This window comes from Balaenoptera physalus, assembly GCF_965194825.1.
Source record: "Balaenoptera physalus genome assembly, chromosome: 1".
Taxonomy (NCBI): domain Eukaryota; kingdom Metazoa; phylum Chordata; class Mammalia; order Artiodactyla; family Balaenopteridae; genus Balaenoptera; species Balaenoptera physalus.
In genome coordinates this window covers 164,817,109-164,836,789 of record NC_138882.1, presented here as the reverse complement: position 1 = coordinate 164,836,789, position 19,681 = coordinate 164,817,109, and the positions used below count along the sequence as shown (strand labels likewise).

The window sequence follows — 19,681 nt, the reverse complement described above, 5'->3', positions numbered from 1 at the left end:
TTTTAAAAAAAAAAAATTTAAGGTCCATAGATTCCACTCCCAAAGTTCTTACCACTAGAACATTCATGAAATAGCCTCCCATCAGAGCATAGACTCCTCCTGAAGCACCCACAAGAGATTTGAGTGGGTCAAAGATGGAGCTGGCAAGAGAACCTAAAGAAATAAAACACAAAGAATCAGATATGACTATAAAAATCATGAAGGATAAATCTTTCTAATCTAAGGTAAAAGTTGGGGAAGCTTGGACAATTATATTAACAAACAACAAATTCACTTTGTCCCTTCCATACTAGAAAAGTATAGCTATGTGGGCTAACTCCCTCAATTTTTATGAAACATTAAATGTTCAATATGAAGACAGTATAACGGTGACAAAAACACAGGCTCTGGAGCCAGAATAACCAACTGTGACTTGAGCAAGTTTCTTAATGTCTCTGTGCCTTAGTTTCCCTGTCTACAAAATGGGGGTACTAATAGAACTTACCTCAATGGGTTGTCAGGAGAAGTAAATGAGTTTATATGTGCATCATGCTTAGAACACTCTGTGACATGTATTTTATACTTGTTAGCCATTGTTTCAAAATATCCTACATGTTCAGCCAAAACTATCAAAATACCTGAGACATTCCAACATTTTATTATCTAAAGGCTAGCTTTCTCATGGAGTTAAGATGTAGTCTCAGAATCCTTCTTAACATACTATTCAGTCACATTCACCAGGCAAGATGAAACCTATTTGCTAACCCAATCTTATATTGCCTGAACCAAAACAAGACTTTAGAACCACCTTATGAAACTCTGAGGTGTTCTCTCTGTACTGCTTAGTTCTATTACTCATTCTCTTGCCTTCAAGGCCCTCCTTCATTCCTTAGGATACAATACAATACAATACCTACTTTATGCAAAAAAGACAAAGTGTTTTACCTTAGGAATCTTACAAATGGATGAGCAAACGGTTATCATAAAATGCAGAATATAACAACTACTATGATTTTTTTTAATGTAATAAATTTGCCATGGAAGCATTTAGGGAAGAATGACTTTCTCAGCAGAGAGGTGGAAGCCCTGCTACTCTGAGAGGAAGGAGACAGCATTTTGATTAAACTCTGAAGACCCTTTAAGATTGGACAGGGAAAACAAGGGGGAAGAAGGTCAGGACTTGGGGATCTGGAATAGCAAAGACATAGAAACAAAGTTATATGGATGACTGAAGATCAGTGAGAAGTAGTCTATTAGGATTAAAGCAGTGGTTTTCAAATGTTAACCTACAAACTAGGGCTAGGGTGGTTGTGTCTTAATCATGAGAAATTTATTTTTAAAATACAGATGTCCACTTCTGGCCACAGTGAAGTAACAAGGATAAAATTTTTCCTGCTGCTTGAAACAGCTGAAAGCAGTGGACAAAATACACGAAACAATGGTCTTCAAGATACTGGACATCAGATAACAAAGGACAGTGAATCCTGAGAAACAAGAAATAAATAAGATGAGTTGACTAATTGCCCAGCTTACTGCCTTGAGAGAGACTGTAGGCTGCAGTACATGAAGGGGGAACATAGGCAGATCACAGTAAACTTTAAGTTGATGAGACAGAGTCTAGAGTCTAGGTCCATATAGATCCAGGCAGCTAGAGTTCAGACTGCTTCCAAGTAACTTAACTGAGTTACAGAACAAATCTAAGGAATGTTTATAGGAATATAATAATATCCACCATCCAAAGATAAAATGTCTAGCATCCAGACAAAAATTGTCAGACATGCAAAGAAGCAGGAAAATATGACACATAATGAAGAGAAAAAAATTCAATTAAAACCTAACAAAACTGGGAATTCCCTAGCAGTCCAGTGGTTAGAACTCCAGGCTCTCACTGCTGAGGGCCTGGGTTCAATCCCTGGTTGGGGAACCAAGATCCCACAAGCCATGCGGCACAGCCAGAAAACAAAAAACAAAAACAAACAGACAAAGAAACCTACCAAAACTAAAAATAGAGTTACCATATATGATACAGCAATCCCATTCCTAGGCAAATATCCGGAGAAAACTACAACTTGAAAACATACCTGCACTGCAATGTTCACTGCAGCACTAGTTACAATAGCCAAGACATGGAAGCAACCTAAATGTCCATCAACAGATGAATGGATAAAGAAGATGAGGTTAAAAAAAAAAAAAAAAGAAGTGGTATACATACACAGTGGAATAGTACTCAGCCATAAAAAAAGAATGAAAACAATGCCATTTGCAGCAACATGGATGGACATAGAGATTATCATACTAAGTGAAGTAAGCCAGACAGAGAAAGACAAATATAATATGATATCACTTATATGTGGAATCTTTTTTTTTTAACATCTTTATTGGAGTATAATTGCTTTACAATGGTGTGTTAGTTTCTGCTTTATATGGAATCTTTAAAAAATGATACAAATGAACTTATTTTCAATAGAGAAATAGACACACAGGCATAGAAAACAAATTTATGGTTATCAAAAGGGAAGAGGGGAGGGATAAATTAGGAGTTTGAGATTAACATATACACACTATTATATATAAAATAGATAACCAACAAGGACCTACTATATAGCACAGGGAAATATACTCAATATCTAGTAGTAACCTATAAGGGAAAAGAATCTGGAAAAAATAAAAATATATGTATATATGTATATATCTGAATCACTTTGCTGTACACCTGAAACTAACACAATATTGTAAATCAACTATACTTCAATTTTAAAATAAAAATAAAAACTACCAAAACTGACACAGGTGTAAGATTTAGCAAGTAAGGGCAATAAATAATTATTACAACTATATTCTATATGTTCAAAAGTTAAATAGCACTATATAAGAAATGAAACAGGCTCAAATCAAACTTCTAAAGATGAAAACTATAATTTCTAAATGAAAACATAAACTTGTTCAGTTGATTGGCTGATTAGACATTTCAGAAGAAAAGATTAGTGAACATGAAGACATGGCAATAAAACTATCCAAAATAAAACACACAGAGAAGAATATTTTTTAAAATGCATACAGCATTAATGAGCTATAGGTCAATTTCAAGCAGTCTTCTGATATGTATAATAATAAATACATAATTGGAGTCCCCAGAAAAGACGAATGAAAGCAGATACAGAAAAAAATACTTGAAGAAATTATGGCCAAAGTTTTTCCAAAGTTTTATGAAAACTATAAACCCACAGATCCAAGAACCTCAACAAATCCCAAACACAAGAGACGTGAAGAAAATCACACCAAGGCATAACAAAATCACATTCTCAAAACAGTTAAAAGTCTTAAAAGCATCCAGAACAAAAAGACAGGCTTCATACTGAGAAACAAAGATAAGGATGACAACAGATTTCTCATTGGAAACAATGCAAATGAGAAAACAACACTAGAGCAACATTTTAAAGTACTGAAAGAAAAATACTGTCAAGCTAGAATTCCAAACCTAATAAAATATATTACAAAAATGAAGGCAAAGTAAAGATTTTTTTTTCAGACATACAGAGGCTGGAAGAATTGATGACGAACAGACTCATGCTAAAAGAAATGTTAAAGGAAATCCTCAGGAAGACAAAAAAAGATATCAGATGGAAATATGGAGCTACACAAAGGAATGAAGAGCATTAGAAATGGTAAGGACGTGGGCAAATATACAAGATTTTGTTATTATTTAAATCTCTTTAGAAGTTCATTGTTTAACAGTTAAACTATTAGACTAACTACTAGGAATAATAAGTGAATTTATCAAGGTTGGAGGATACAAGATCAATATACAAAAAATCAACTGTATTTCTATGTACTAGCAATGAAAAATTAGAAGTAGAAATTTTAAAAATAGTACCATTTACAGTACATCAAAAATATGAAATATAGAAATAAATCTGACCCAAAAAATGTACAAGACCTAAACACTGAAAACTAAAAAAGATGTTGAAAGGAATTTTGAAAGACCTAAATAAATAGAAGTCCATACCTTGTTCATGGGTTGGAAGACTCCGATATTGTTAAAATGTCAATTCTCCCCAAGTTGATCTAAAGATTCATTGCAATCCAAATCAAAATCCCAGTAGACTTTTTTGTAGAAATTGACAAACTGATTCTAAAGTTCACATGGAAATGCAAAGGACCTAGAATAACCAAACCAACTTTGAAAAAGAGCAGAGTTGGAGCACTGGCACATCCCAATTTCAAGACTTAATAGAAAACTACAGTAATCAAGACAGTATGGTATTGGTGTAAAGATATACAAATATATGAGGGAAACACAACAGAAAGTCCAGAAATAAACTCACATATATATGGACAACTGATTTTGACAAGATGCAAAGGCAATTCAGTAAAGAAAGGATTGTCTTCTCAACCAATGATGCTGGAACAGTTAGACATTTACATTTAAAAAAGTGACACTTCAATCCATATCTTGCACCATGTATAAAAATGGATCGTATACCTAGATGTAAAGCCTAAGATTATAAAACTTCTAGAACAAAACACAGAGAAAATCTTTGTGACCTTGGGCTAGGCAAAATTTCTTAAATATGACACTAAAAGCATAATTCCTAAAATTTAAAAACTGATAAATTATACTTAATCAAAATTCAAAAATTTGGCTCTTCAGAAGATACTGTTAAGAGAATGAAAAGGCAAGCAACAGACTAGAAGGCAATATTTGTAAGTCACATATGTGATAAAGAACTTGTAATAGGGACTTCCCTGGTGGCACAGTGGCTAAGAATCCACCTGACAATGCAGGGGACAAGGGTTCAATCCCTGGTCCGGGAAGATCCCACATGCCGCAAAGCAACTAAGCCCGTGTGCCACAACTACTGAGCCTGTGCTCTAGATCCCACGAGCCCACATGCCACAACTACTGAAGCCCACGTACTCTAGGGCCTGCATGCCACAACTACTGAGCCCGCATGCTGCAACTACTGAAGACCAAGTGCCTAGAGCCCATGCTCTGCAAGAAGAGAAGCTACCACAATGAGAAGCCCACGTACTGCAATGAAGAGTAGCCCCCCACTCGCCGCAACTAGAGAAAGCCCACATGCAGCAATGAAGACCCAACGCAGCCAAAAGAAAAAAAAAGAAATTGTAATAATAATATATAATAAGGAATGTAAAGGAATGCAATTCAATTTTTTTTTAATTTGGTTGCGCTGGGTCTTAGTTGCGGCAGGCAGGCTCCTTAGTTGCAGCATGTGGGCTTCCTTAGTTGTGGCAGGCAAACCCTTAGTTGTGGCATGCATGTGGGACCTAGTTCTCTGACCAGGGATCAAACCCAGGCCCCCTGCATTGGGAGCGCAGAGTCTTAACCACTGCATCACCAGGAAGTCCCCGTAATTCAATTTTTAAATGGGCAAAAGATTTAAACAGATACTTTACTGAAGAAGATATATGGATAGCAACTGAGTACATTAAAAGATGTTCACCATCATTCTCATTAGGAAATGCAAATTTAAACCCAATGAGGTACCTTTATATACCCAACAGACTGGCTAAAATTAAAAGACTGACCATACCAAGTGTTGATGAGTATATGGAGGAACTGGAACTTATGGTGGGGATGTAAAATGGTACCACTTTGTTACCATGTGACCTAATAATTCCACTCATCGGTATATACACAAGAGATCCACACAAAAACTTGTACACAAATGTTTATAGCAGTATTATTAATAAGAGCCAAAAAGTGTAAACAACCCAAATGTCCACCAAATGGTGAATGGATAAAGAAAATGTGGTATATCCATACAATGGAATGTGGTCCAGCAATAAAAAGGAATGAAGTACTTATACACGCTCCAACATGGATGAAGGATAAAAACATTATGCTAAGTGGAAAAAAAGTCAAAAAAGATCACATTTTATGATTCCATTTATATGAAATGTGCAGAATGGGTAAATCTAAAGAGACAGAAAGTAGATTAGTGGTTGTCTAAGGCTGGGGAAGGGATTTGGGGTGAGGAGTGGGGAGTGACTGCTAATGGGCACAGGGTTTCTTTGGGGCACAAAAATATTCTAAATTTAGATTGTGATAAAGGGTGCATAACCCTGTAAATTAATTAAAAAACATTGAATTATACAGTTTAAATGGGTGAACTGTATGGCATATGAATTATATCTCAGTAAAGCTATTTTAAAAGTTTGGTAGTTTCTTAAAAGTTAAAAGTAACCCCATGATAGAATCCAGCCATTCTATTCCTAGGTATTTACCCAAGAGAACTGAAAACATTTGTCCCCACGAAGACTGTACACCAGTGTTCATAGCAGCTTCACCTGTAATAGCCCCAAACTGGAAACAACCCAAACAAACAACAAACAACAAACAACCCTGTTGTTTGTCCATCAACAGGAGAATGGATAAACAAATTGCTGTATATTCCCACCATGAACTACTACTCAGCAACAAAAAGGAATCAACTATTCATACACACAACAACATGGACAAACCTCAGAATAATTATGCTGAATAACAGAAGTGACAAAAAAAAAAAAAAGAATACTCCATGATTCCATTTATATAAAATTCTAGAAAATACACCTGAACCTATGATAATCAGTGGTTGCCAGGGGAAGGTGAGGGAGGGACAGAGAGAGGCAGGAAGGTGAGATTCCAACAGGTTACTGGAAACTGGGGGGGGGGGGGGGGGGGGGGGCGGGAGTAACGTTCATTACCTTGACTGTGGTGATAGTTTCATGATTATATACACATATCAAAACATCAGCAGTTATTATATGTCAATTATACCTCACTAACCAGAAAAACAAAAGAACACAGATCCTAGGGCCATGCTCTCAGAGATTCTGATTCAGTAGATCTGGGTGGGATCTGAATAACTTTAGCTGTAACAAGCTCTCCAGGTGCTTCTGACCGTCAGTCAGGTTGGGGGACCCTGAGCGGCCGGCGCTCCTCAATCTTTACTAGTCACCTGTGGATTTGTTCAAATGCAAGTTAGTAGGTCTGGTGTGGGGCTCAAAATTCTGCGTTTTAACAAGGTCCCAGTTGATACCAATACTGCTAATTCAAGACCACGCTTTGCCAGGAGCAAGGGTAGGGAAACTAAAATGATGTTACATATGAAGGAATCTAGGAAAAAAGCAAAGCAATGGGAGAAATGGATGAAAGCGGTCAAAAGGTAAAAATAAAGTATTACTGCTTCCCTCATTTAAAAAAAAAAAAAAAGCAAAGCAAGAAAGACACTGAGCAGGAAGAAACTTTCAGAGGTGATAGATACGTTTACAGCATAGAATGTGGTGATGAGTTCACGGGTGTATATTTATGTCCAAATTCATCAAATTGTATACATTAAATATGTACAAAATTTTGTATGTCAATCACACCTCAAGAGTGATTTTAAAAAAGTTTTACATCGTCTCCCTCTAACCTCTTCATATATAATTTCTTTTTTTAAAACATAATAAAAAAGTTTATTCTTCCTTGAAAAAGAAGAAGGAGAAGGAGGAGAAGAAGAAGAAGAAGAAAAGAATGAAAGGCAGTGGAGCCAGACAGTGGAGGGTAACGCAGAGCAATCTTGGACATTTCAGCTTTCTATCGGCCACTGTAAATGTTTTAGGAAGGGTGTAATATGATCTAATCTGTGTTTGAGGAAGGTGACCAGCAGCAGGTGAAGGAGAGACTGGCATGGCAAAGAGATACCTGCCAAAAGTTATTGCAAAAATAGGCAGAGGATGGGAACAGGTTATTCACGTTCTCTCCTCTCTCTCTACTCTGAAACTGGGGCAAAGCTGATTCCACAGGTTGAAATCAAGCTGTGAGAGAAACAGGTATAGATGCTGGAGCCAGGAAATACGGGTGTGTGCAGGAACAGAAGGAGGAGGTGGAAGAACAAGATCCACAAAGGTAGGAGGGAAGTAGGATGGGGAGCTGCACCGCTAAGCCTGGCCAAGCCTATCTCTTTACCATGTCTCACGATGGTTTCCTGCTCTCTGTCCCCGCTGCTCTGGGAAGCAGGCACTGTTGTGATGGGTAAAATTTTGAGCACCACCATGGGTCAGATGGTGTCCCCCACCCCCCCACCAAATATGTTGAAGTCCTAACCCCCCAGCACCTTGGAATGTGACCTTATGTAGAAATAGGATTGTTGCAGATGTGACTGGTTAAGACGAGGTCATATTGGAGTATGGTGGGCCCCTAAACCAACATGACTGTGTCCTTATAAGAGGAGGAGACAGGGACACATGAAGGGAGAACGCCATATGACAATGGAGGCAGAGGTTGAAATGCTGCAGCTGCAAGGCAAGGGACTCCAAAGACTGATGGCCACCACCAGAAGCCAGGCAGAGGCAAGGACAGAGTCTCCCACATAGGTTCCGGAGGGAGCATGGCCCTTGACACCTGGATTCAGACTTCTAGCCTCCAGAACTGTGAGATAATGCAGTTCTACTGTTTTAAGCCATCCAGTCTGTGGCAGCCCTAGGAAACTAATACAACTACCCACTGCAGTATAGGTAAATTCGCTTACAAATTACATGTATATGTACCACTGCAGTATAGATATATTCACTTATAAATTACATGTATATGTACCACTACATGTATATGTGTTTAAAAACACAAAAACAGAATTTTAAAGGATGGGATATATTGGTTACACAATATTTTAAAATTATTTTTACTTCATTAATGATATAAAAAATTCTTATCAAGCAATAAAAAGACATGGAGGAAACTTAAATGCATATTACTAAGTGAAACCAATCTGAAAAGGCTACATACTGTATGATTCCAATTATATGACATTCCAATTATATGACATTCTGGAAAAGGAAAACGATGGAGACAGTAAAAAGATCAGTGGTTGCCAGGGGTTGGGGGATGGGGAAGGATGAATGGGTGGATCATAGAGGATTTTTAGGATAGTGCAGTTACTCTGTATGATACTGTGATGATAGATACATGTCAGTATACATTTGTCCAAAACCATAGACTGTACAATACCAAGGGTGAACCCTAGATTTCATGGACTTTGGTTGATTGTGATACATCAATGCAGGTTAATCAGTTGTAACGAGTGTACCATTCTGTTGATAATGGAGGGGGCTGTGCCTGTGTGGGGGCAGGGGATGAATGGGAAATCTCGATAGCATCCTCTCAGTTTTGCTGTGAACCCCAAACTGCTCTAAAAAATAGTCTTTAAAAAGAAGATCTTTCAGTGAGCAGTGTTATTAAATAAGCTTCATTATTTTTAAAAATCCTGGTTAAATATCATGACACAGAAATGCAAAGATATACTTCTAAGTTCAATTATTTTCCATGGAAGTTTTCTCTTAATCACTGTCATTACCAAAATATAAAATTTAAAAACAATGTCCAGTTTCAAATGGAAGAATTGCATCATTGCCTATACTTATTACAAATATGCAAAACTTTTGTTGTCATGTGGCGATTAATTCCCACCTTCCCTAACATCAGTCATTTGTTCTTGCAAACTAATCAGAAAGTGTTACAGTCAATAAGTTTAAAAACCCACTAGAACTCTTCACTGAGAAATTTTAAATCAGTTGAGAAAATTGTTTCCTGGCTTTTTAAGTGTGAACTTGTGAGAGTTATTGCATCTTCTTCAGGAGCAAAATCACATAATGATGGAATGATTTCCATTGACCAGTTTTCAAAATGCCCCTTTCATAGCATGAGTATTTTTGGAAAAGTAGTTACATTATCACTCCTTAAGAGAAATATACTGTTATGTCTTTGAAGAGACATATTTTGTGTTTGTCTTTTCAGCAACATCTGTTAAGTAGCTTACTACTGAAAGCTTTTTGTTATCGCAGAAAAAAAAGAAAATTAGACACCCATCTTTATGTAAAAGAAAAATGCATAAAGTAATCTTTAAAATGAGCAAAAAGTGAGAGGAATCCCTCTCACTGATTTCAGGACTTATTATATAGCTACAGTGGTACTGACTATGTGGTATTGGTGGAGGGGTAGACACATTGATCAATGAAACAAAAAGGAGAACCCAGAAATTGTTCCACAAAACTACAGCCAACCGATTTTTGACAAAGGTATAAAAGCAACTCATTGAAGGAAGAATAGTCTTTTCAACAGGTTATTCCAGAGTATTTGGATATCCATAGGCAAATAAACAAACAAAAAGAAAACCTAAACATCACACTTTATACAAAAACTAACCAACTCAAACGGATCACATACTTAAATGTAAAGTGCAAAACATAACTTCAGAAGATAAGATAGGAGAAAATATTCAAAACTTAGGGCTCGGTGAGGAGTTCTTAGACATGACACCAAAAGCTCGATTCATAAAAGGAAAACTTGATAAACTGGACTTCATCAAAATTAAAAACTTTTGCTCTGTGAAAGACCCTGTTAAGACAATGAAAACACAAGCTACAGACTGAAAGAGAATATCTGTAAACTACATATTTGATAAAGGACTGGGATCTGGAATATATGAAGAACTCTCAAAATTCAACAGTTAAAAAAAATCTAATTATTTAGATAGTGGGCAAAAGACATGAACAGACATTTCACTGAAGAGGATACACAGATGGCAAATAAGCCCATGAAGAGATGTTCAACATCATTAGCCATTAGAGAAATGCAAATTAAGACCATGATGAGATCACACACGTGCGAGCACAGCTAAAATTAAAAATAGTGACAGGGACTTCCCTGGTGGCGCAGTGGTTAAGAATCCGCCTGCCAATGCAGCAGACATGGGTTCGAGCCATGGTCCGAGAAGATCCCACATGCCACGGAACAACTAAGCCCGTGCACCACAACTACTGAGTCCGTGTGCCGCAACTACTGAAGCCCGCGTGCCTACAGCCCGTGCTCTGCAACAAGAGAAGCCACTGCAATGACAAGCCTGCGCACCACAACAAAGAGTAGCCCTGCTCGTGGCAACTAGAGAAAGACCGCGAGCAGCAGCGAAGACCCAACACAGCCAAAAATATTAATTAATTAATTAATAATTAATTAATTAAAAATAGTGACAAATGGTGGTGAGGATGCAGAAAACTGAATCACTTATACAAACCTGGGAGGAAAGTAAAATGAAACAGCTATTCTGGAAAACATTTTGGCTGGTTCTTAGAAAACTGAATATACAACTACCATACAACCCAACCAACTTGCTCTTGGATGTTTATCCTAGAGAAATGAAAACTCATGTTCACAAAACTGTACTTATGTTTGCAAAAACCTGTACACAAATGTTTATGGCAACTTTATTTGTAATAGCCCAAAACTGGAATGTCCTCCAGTGAGTGAAGGATTAAACTTGTGGTGGTTTTCCATCCACACCATGGAATACTACTCAGCAATAAAAATGAGCTATTGAAACATGCAACAACCTACATGAATTTCCAGAGAGTTATGCTGAGCGAAGAAGGCTAATCCTAAATGGCTATATACTGTATTATGCTATTTATATAACATTCTTGAAGTGAGAAAATGATAGACACAGAACAGATTAGTGGTTGCCAGGGGTAAAGGAACATGGAAGGGGTGGGAGAGAAGAGGGTATGGCTGTAAAAATGCAACTGTGAGGAATCTTTGTGGTGTTGGAAATATTTTGTACTTTGTATCAGTGTAGATATCCTGATTAGGATACTGTACTATAGTTTTGCAAGCTGTTACCATTGTGGGTAACTGGTTAAAGGGTACATGGGACCTCTAGGTACTTAATTTCTTACAGTGTAAATCTATAATTATCTCAAAATAAATAGTTTAATTTTTTAAAGTTTCTAATAAATAAATGGATAGATGGGCGTTCTGATATTTTCTGCCCACACCCTAATGAATCATCTTTGGCACACCCTGTATGAGAGATCATTGGCATATGCTGCTAGGCCCAGGGGGATAGTCCCTACCCAGTCTTTGGGTCCCTTTAGCTGTTCTCAACATTCTCTTGAAGTTATCTTTCTTAAATGCAATCTTGATCACCTTATTTCCCCAAATCATTAGTCTTGACAAATAAGGACCTTCTGGCTTTAGTCCTTTATCCAATATATACACCTGAACACCAAACTACTCAGTTTCCAATGGCGCAAAACCCAGTGTGACTGTGACGTACCTGAGAATGGGCACAAAGACCTCTCTATACGCTTATCTTATCTCTAATTAATGTATTTCCTAACTTATCAGGTACCCTAGCACATATGAGGAATGCAACAAATCTTGATTTAAATGTTTATTACCTTTGTTTATTACCTCCTAAGAGTCCAGAGGTGATGATTCTGTGTTGCATTCAGAACACTAACCTGCGATCACTCCTGCAAGGTACACCAGCCCCACGCGGAGGCCTTTGTGGACCATTTCCAAGGGAATACCCAAAACGAGCTGCATAACAAGATTCCCCAGGATGTGCTGAACTCTGCAGAGACAAACACAGTTGTCAAACATTATGACTAGCCCAGGCAGTTATTTCCTTGGGAGATTAACAGGCATGGATGTGTTGTTTCTAGTTAAGAACTTGCTTAACTTGAATTCCACTTTCCAATTTTTTTAGGCGACTTTTTTAAAAAATAAAATCTTACATGAAGCTTCAATATGTAAAGCAGATAAAAGGACATTTTAGAAGTACACTTTTGTTTTTTGTTTTGGCCGCACTGTGAGGCACGTGGGATCTTAGTGCCCGGATTAGGGATCGAACCCGTGCCCCCTGCAGTGGAAGTGCGGAGTCTCAACTGCTGCACCGCCAGGGAAGCCCCAAAGTATACATTTATTTTATAAGCTCTGTTTTACAACAATTACTGATAATGTCAAACAAAGAGCAATGAGGCTTCTTTAAGGAAAATAAGCTTGCAGTTACGGGGTTTAGATGACAACTGTCATCATATGTCAGCTTCAACATCTGCTTTTGTTTTGGTTGCACAGTAGTACTGAGAAAATACTAATTCACTCATGTTGAGTTTAAATTTCAATAGATTTTTTTTTTTTTTTTGGCTGCGTTGGGTCTTTGTTGCTGTGCGTGGGCTTTCTCTAGTTGCGGGGAGCGGGGGCTACTCTTCCTTGCAGTGCGTGAGCTTCTCGTTGCGGTGGCTTCTCTTGTTGCAGAGCACGGGCTCTAGGTTCCCAGGCTTCAGTAGTTGTGGCTCACGGGCTCTAGAGCGCAGGCAAAGTAGTTGTGGTGCATGGCCTTAGTTGCTCCGCGGCAGGTGGGATCTTCCCGGACCAGGGCTCGAACCCGTGTTCCCTGCATTTGCAGGCGGATTCTTAACCACTGTGCCACCAGGGAAGCCCCGAAATTTCAATAGATTTTTAAACAACCTTCAGGATGTTTAAAAATCCTGAAAACAACCTTCAGGATAGTCTTTAATGAAACAGAGATGGGAAGAGAAACTTCATTCCCAGTTCTACATTAAAGAGGTTTTTTTTTCAAGTTTACCAGAATGAAAAAAAAAAAGTTTACCTAGTAACAATAGCTAAAGTTGGTATCTCCCATGTACCATAATTTGCATATAACATTTTTGAGTACAGATGCTTTTTATTATACTTTTTAAATTGGGAAAAATATTTTTAAGTGAAATTCACATTATTTTACTTGTCAAACCCCACAAGCATCTCTGGAGAATCTCTGAATGTAATTTAGCAAATTCCCACATTACAGTAATCCTTAATTTACTTGCCATGTAGCACAATGCTTTATTTTTTTTAAAAGAGATTTTGGGTTAAACCAAAAAGTTAAAAAATAACACAGGTGTTGAATCTTCCACAAAGTGCAGCCGCTTTCATATTAGTTTTAGGGATTGTGTTTTTGCATTCTAATTTACTTAACAGATATCCAGCAGACCATTGAAGAGGTTCTCTGGGCAAACCCTACAGAACAGATTACTTACCTTTAGGCGACATGTGCATCCAGCCACAACTATCACTGTACAAGCCATCTTCAAAGACATGTGAGAGGTAACACGTAATTCAGCACAGAACAGTCTAGCCAGGACAATTATACCAATCTTATGGAGGCCTCAGACATAAACAGGTTTTTGAAATATGTGCACCTTGTGAATTGGAACAAGAAGTTCAAAGAAAGCTATCCCATCCTGTCCTCTGGGAACAGTGTGAGGACAAAGTGACTAATAGCACAAAACCGCAAAGAATCACCCCAAGCACTCTTTCCGCTGCTCAACAGCTAGAGTAGAACTGGCATAATGCTGAGACCCTATCATATACCCAGAAGAGAAATACTAATTTTTTTCATCCAAATTCTATGCACCCTTCAAGGTCCAACTTGAATCCATGTCATCTGTGAAGCCATCCCCATCCTCATCATCCCCTTTTTCTGTTTATATTTCTGTAGTTAATCCAACATCCATTTCTTTATCCCTTGTCTACCTCCTCTAGTGAGGGTAGAAGAGCTGGTATTGATTTTCCCAGTCTCTTTTAGCTAGGGGTAGCCAGGTCACGTAGTCCTGGCCAATGAGACGCAGGTAAGAACACTGCTAGGAGACTTTTTTTTTTTTTTTTTTTTTTTTTTTATAGGTGTTCAGCTTTTTTCCAGATTTTATGTTTTTGGTTTTTTTTTTTTTTAATATTTTATTTATTATTTATTTATTATTTTTATTTTTGGCTGTGTTGGGTCTTCGTTTCTGTGCGAGGGCTTTCTCTAGTTGCGGCAAGTGGGGGCCACTCTTCATCGCGGTGCGCGGGCCGCTCACTATCGCGGCCTCTCTTGTTGAGGAGCAGAGGCTCCAGACGCTCAGGCTCAGTAGTTGTGGCTCACGGGCCTAGTCGCTCCGCGGCATGTGGGATCTTCCCAGACCAGGGCTCGAACCTGTGTCCCCTGCATTGGCAGGCAGATTCTCAACCACTGTGCCACCAGGGAAGCCCTGCTAGGAGACTTTTAAGAGAGCCTCTATCTAAACAAAAGGGATAGATGTCACCAGTACCTGGTACTACCTCTTCCCCCTTCCTGCTTTGAATGCAGAGCTACAGCAGCCAACTTGCAACCATGACAGAAAGGCGAAGGGAAAAGCAGAGATGTCAGCACAGGATCAAGAGTCCTGGCTTCATTAAACAGATGAACCAACCAGCTACTGCTGGGCTTCTTATATGGGCAAAAGATTTACCTACATTTGTTTAAGCCCCTGTTATATTTTCTTGTCACTTGCATCCAAAAGCATCCCTAATTTATACAACCCATATGTGACATGTCCTACACAGCCTTGCGAATTCTTTTTGAGTGTCTTACTATATGTGTCAGACGCTGTAAAAATTGTTAAAAGCATTGTCTCATTTAATCACAGCAACCTTATGAGGTAGGTACTATTACCCCATTTTAGAGATGTGGAAACTGAGGCACAAAGAGGTTAAATAATTACAGTATACTGTAATACTATACTGCCTTGCATTACTATTTAACTGACTGTTACCCCCTTATAATTTTAAAGTCTTTGAGTGCAGAAGCCACATTTGCTTCGAACATACTTGTTAAATGGAAAACTAAAGTGTGGAAGTATCCACAGAAATGGGGCAATTGGTGATTTTGTCCCTAACTTGTCAAGTCTCTGAGCCCTGTGTCCTGCCATGGATCCCTATTTAGCCACTGGCCAGAGTTATCTTTCAAGGTCCAGGGCTGGGTAGGTTGCATACATGAAGTTGGCGTCATCTGAAACCCCAGGAGTCCACCAGAGAGGAGGGGCCAGTAGCAAGCTGCTCACTGTCTGCAGTGGGCATGGTGAATCACGGATTCTGAGCAAAGTCACTGAAGGCTATTAGCATTTAAGAAACTGTAAGCAGGGACTTCCCTGGTGGCACAGTGGTTAAGAATCCGCCTGCCAATGCAGGGGACGCGGGTTCGAGCCCTGGTCCAGGAAGATCCCACATGCCGTGGAGCAACTAAGCCCGTGCACCACAAATACTGAGCCTGTGCTCTAGAACCCGTGAGCCACAACTACTGAAACCTGTGCACCTGGAGCCCATGCTCCGCAACAAGAGAAACCACTGCAATGAGAAGCCTGCACACCACAACAAAGAGTAGCCCCCACTCTCCGCAACTAGAGAAAGTCCACGGGCAGCAACAAAGACCCAACGCAGCCAAAAATAAATAAATAAAAATTTTTAAAAAACTGTAAGCAAAAATGGCAGGCTCTACATCACCTATTGCTTGTATTATTCTAAATGAACATTATTATACACTCATCGAAATGCTCATGAATTTTTTAAGTGTTTGGCAGAGGTGGGGAGGATGGCACTGATGATTCACATTTTCAAAAGAACATTTAACAACATCACACAGCTTCAGGAACACACTTTTGGTTTGGTAACGATTTCTCTTCTCATTAATATTCCTACAGACATACCAATATTAGGCAGTTACAATGCAATACAAAGTACACTGGACCTAGAGTTAGCACTAATGGGCTGAGAGCCTCACTCTACAACTTAGCTGTGTGACACGGAGCAAGAGTCTACATCCCATAAGCCTCAGACACGAAACAGCAAAGAGTAATACAAGCCTCCTAGGGTTGCCATGAGGATCAAACAAGATTATGGACGTGAAAGTGCCTGATCAATAATAAAGCACCAAACAAATGCTCTGGGTTACAATGACTTATAGTCACCTCTGACATCAGTGACTTAACTGTCAGTCCTTACCCAGCATGCACCAGCATGTATGAGATAAACCTCCAGGCTTCCTCCCTCTTCTCAGGACTGTAGATAAAGGGACTCTCCAAGATGCCCGTGTCCAAGGTGATCCACTGTTCCTGCGGCTTCCACACAGCATAGTAAATAAACACTGCCAGCTGACAGGGAGGGGCAGACACAGACGTTAACCACACCTTCTGCAGAGAGAGGCCCCATTAAAGCCCACGGGCACTACCTCTGTTTCAAACAATTAGCTCTCAAGAGGGCCACTCCCTAGCATGTGCTCAGAAGATGACAGGAATTCAATTCCCTGCCATATATCTGACCATACAACTGTGGGCACTTCCTCCAGCGATTAGGAGCAGCTGTAGACAGACCAAACTGCAAAGAAGAATCTTTCGAATCCACTTTCCTCTCTTAAATACCCACTGCCCTCATCTTCCCAAACTCACTATTTGGTCGTTCATTTACAGCTTAAGATGAAATTAAGTCACTGCTGGTTTCTGAAGAATAGAGGAGGGAAAGGGAAAAATAGTAACTTTACAGTGGAGGAACCTGGCAAATACGACCTTAACCAAGTGATGAAGGTTAATGTCACAGGGATGTCATGTGGATGTCCCCTATCCTCTGCTCCCTGACGTGATCTGATGAGAAGGGTACTTCACTTCTGTGGTCTTCCTCCCTCAAACCCATAACTTCAGTCTAATCACGAGAAAAACATCAGACAAACCCAGATTGGGGGACATTCTACAGGATACCTGGCCAGTACTCCTCAAAACTATCAAAGCCATGGAAAGCAAAGACTGAAACTGGGAAGTGGACTTCGCCTCCCCAGGAGCGGTACGTCCATGCATGAGCCTCACGGCTCTGCGGCAGCAGCACAGGGCAGCGGAGCCCGAGGGGTAGGGGTACGGGCAGGGGTAGGGGCAGGGGCAGGGGCAGGGGCAGGGGCAGGGGCGGGGCGGCTGCCGCCACGGCCGGGAGTCAAGACACATTCGACGCCATCGTGATGGCGGATGAGAGGTTTCACGGGGAAGGGTATCAGGAAGGCTATGAAGAAGGAAGTAGTTTGGGTATGATTGAAGGAAGGCAGCATGGCACGTTTCATGGAGCTAAAATCGGATCTGAGATCAGCTGCTACCAAGGTTTCGCTTTTGCTCGGAGATGTCTCCTGCACAGTTGCTCCACTGAGAAAGACAGCAAATAGGTGAAGGTCTTAGAATCGCTGATTGCAATGATTCAGAAATTCCCTTATGATGACCCTACTTATGATAAACTTCACGAAGACTTAGACAAAATTAGAGGGAAATTTAAGCAGCTTTGTTCATTACTAAACGTTCAGCCCGACTTTAAAATTAGTACGGAAGGTTCTGGACTTTCATTTTGATGACAGACGAACAGACAAAACATCAAGGAACAGATGTTTGTATGTTAAGTGTTTAAAAATGTGATTAAAGGCAAAACAACGATGGGGGATTCAGTGTTTTGCAGGGAGGGTTCCAGCTTGGCCGGTGAAAGGGCTTCCTTCCCCTGAGGTCTGCCTGCATCGCCTCGGTGTCCCCCACAGGGCCCCTCCACACAAGCCCGTCCTTTGTTGGGCCCTGTCTGCTCTGCAGTCTGAACACAGCCCTGGCAGAGCCCTCGCCGGGCTGCTGTCTCTGATCCAGGGTCCAGGCCGTTGGCTCACGGTTTCTCGCCACCTGGCAGGCCAGGCTGGATATAGACTCGGGTTGGCTCTGGATAGGATAAACCTCCCATTTATCCCCCCAGGCTTTGGTCAGTGCTCAGAGGGACAGTTTTTTTAAAAATGAGAGCCACAGGGTTGACACGAAGCAGGTTAATGGGAAAGAGTGATGGGTACTGTGACATTTATTGACCCTTGAGATGCCCCAGTGCTGTGACCTGCTTCTCATGTTTTATTTAGTCCCTTCAGGAGCCCATGAGGTGGGCGTTATTCCTGTTTTATAGTCGAGGAAACGGAGCCCCAAGAGACTGCCTGGTCCAAAGGCAGCGGGCAGCAGAGTTGGGAATCCAACCCCCATCTCCTGGTGCCCGCTCTGGAACCTGCGGTCGCACCCACAAGCTCGGGGTCCCTGCCCGCAGATCCCCGCTGTGCCCCGTGGAGCCCTGGGGTGTCGTCTGTGGCCATGGACATGGGCGTCTGGCTGAGAGGAGGAAAGGCCAGCCCTGTCCCCAGGGAGCCCAGACGTGCTCTTCCTGTGTCCCCGGGTGGATGGGGCTCTGCAGCATCAAAAATGGTCAAGGGGAGGGGATTTTAAGGCCACCGCTCCATGTGCAGAAACTTTGGAGCCTTACTGCAGCCTTCCTTTTAGTGTGAGTTCTCTGTCTTCTGCCCGGACTTAAAGGCATCGTCTATACGTGGTGAGGTCCCGGCAGGCCAGTCCCCCGTGAGATGTGTGGCTCCCGGGCGTTTCTCTGCAAGTGATGGCCCGTGTCCAGGCCCCTCGGGCACCCCGGCCAGAGCCCTCTCCCCACCCGCTACTGGCCCAGGGAGCAGATCTGGAAGCCGTGAGTGAAATTAGCACACGGGTAGCCGTGAATCCGCTCCAGATTTCAAAATCATTCCAGAGCATCTGGGTAGACTGTGCTCCCCTGGCAGCTGCTGGGGGGGTCTCTGCAGGGCCTGGGGCGCTGGTCCTCACCATGTGCCGAGGAGGAAGAAACGGCTTCTAGTTGTTGGAGGACAAGACTCCGCCTTTATCCTGCTCGGCCGTCTTATGTGTGTCTCGCTGTACGTTCCTGGCCTGCAGTCCCAACCTCAGTTCTGCGGAGCCCAGGGCTGGGCGCACAGCCTCAGATGTGCCTTCGTACAGACACCAGCAGAGCTCATCTCTGGCTGGTGGGATGAAAGGGCTTTTGTTGTCATTTTCCTGGGTGGATTTTTGTGTTTCCTAAACTGTTTGGACAATGTATTATTTTTATAATTGGAGAAAAAATAAACAGCATATTTTAAAGCAAAAAAAAAAAAAAAAGACTGAGAAACTGTCACAGATCAGAGTAAACTGGGGGGAATATGAAAACTAAATGCAGCATGATACCCTGGGTTCGAGGGTACAAGAGGGACAGAAAGAG

The 19,681-nt window shown here is 40.8% G+C and overlaps 1 protein-coding gene and 1 pseudogene across 2 annotated transcripts in view; one reads left to right on the top strand and one right to left on the bottom strand.

The window, feature by feature from the left end:
• The window catches only part of RHBDL2 (rhomboid like 2), a 97,296-nt gene that overhangs the window by 6,852 nt on the left and 70,763 nt on the right, over nt 1-19,681 (bottom strand). Inside the window, exons 3-5 of the mRNA XM_082422352.1 lie at nt 16,598-16,746; nt 12,262-12,374; nt 53-153 (exon numbers count right to left, since the gene is read on the bottom strand). Coding sequence (XP_082278478.1) covers nt 53-153; nt 12,262-12,374; nt 16,598-16,746 — 363 coding nt within the window. The remainder of the gene's footprint in view (nt 1-52; nt 154-12,261; nt 12,375-16,597; nt 16,747-19,681) is intronic.
• On the top strand, nt 17,441-18,519 carry LOC309641596 (protein LTO1 homolog pseudogene; annotated as a pseudogene). The gene is made up of 2 exons: nt 17,441-17,490; nt 17,537-18,519. The product of its transcript is annotated as a protein LTO1 homolog pseudogene (transcript).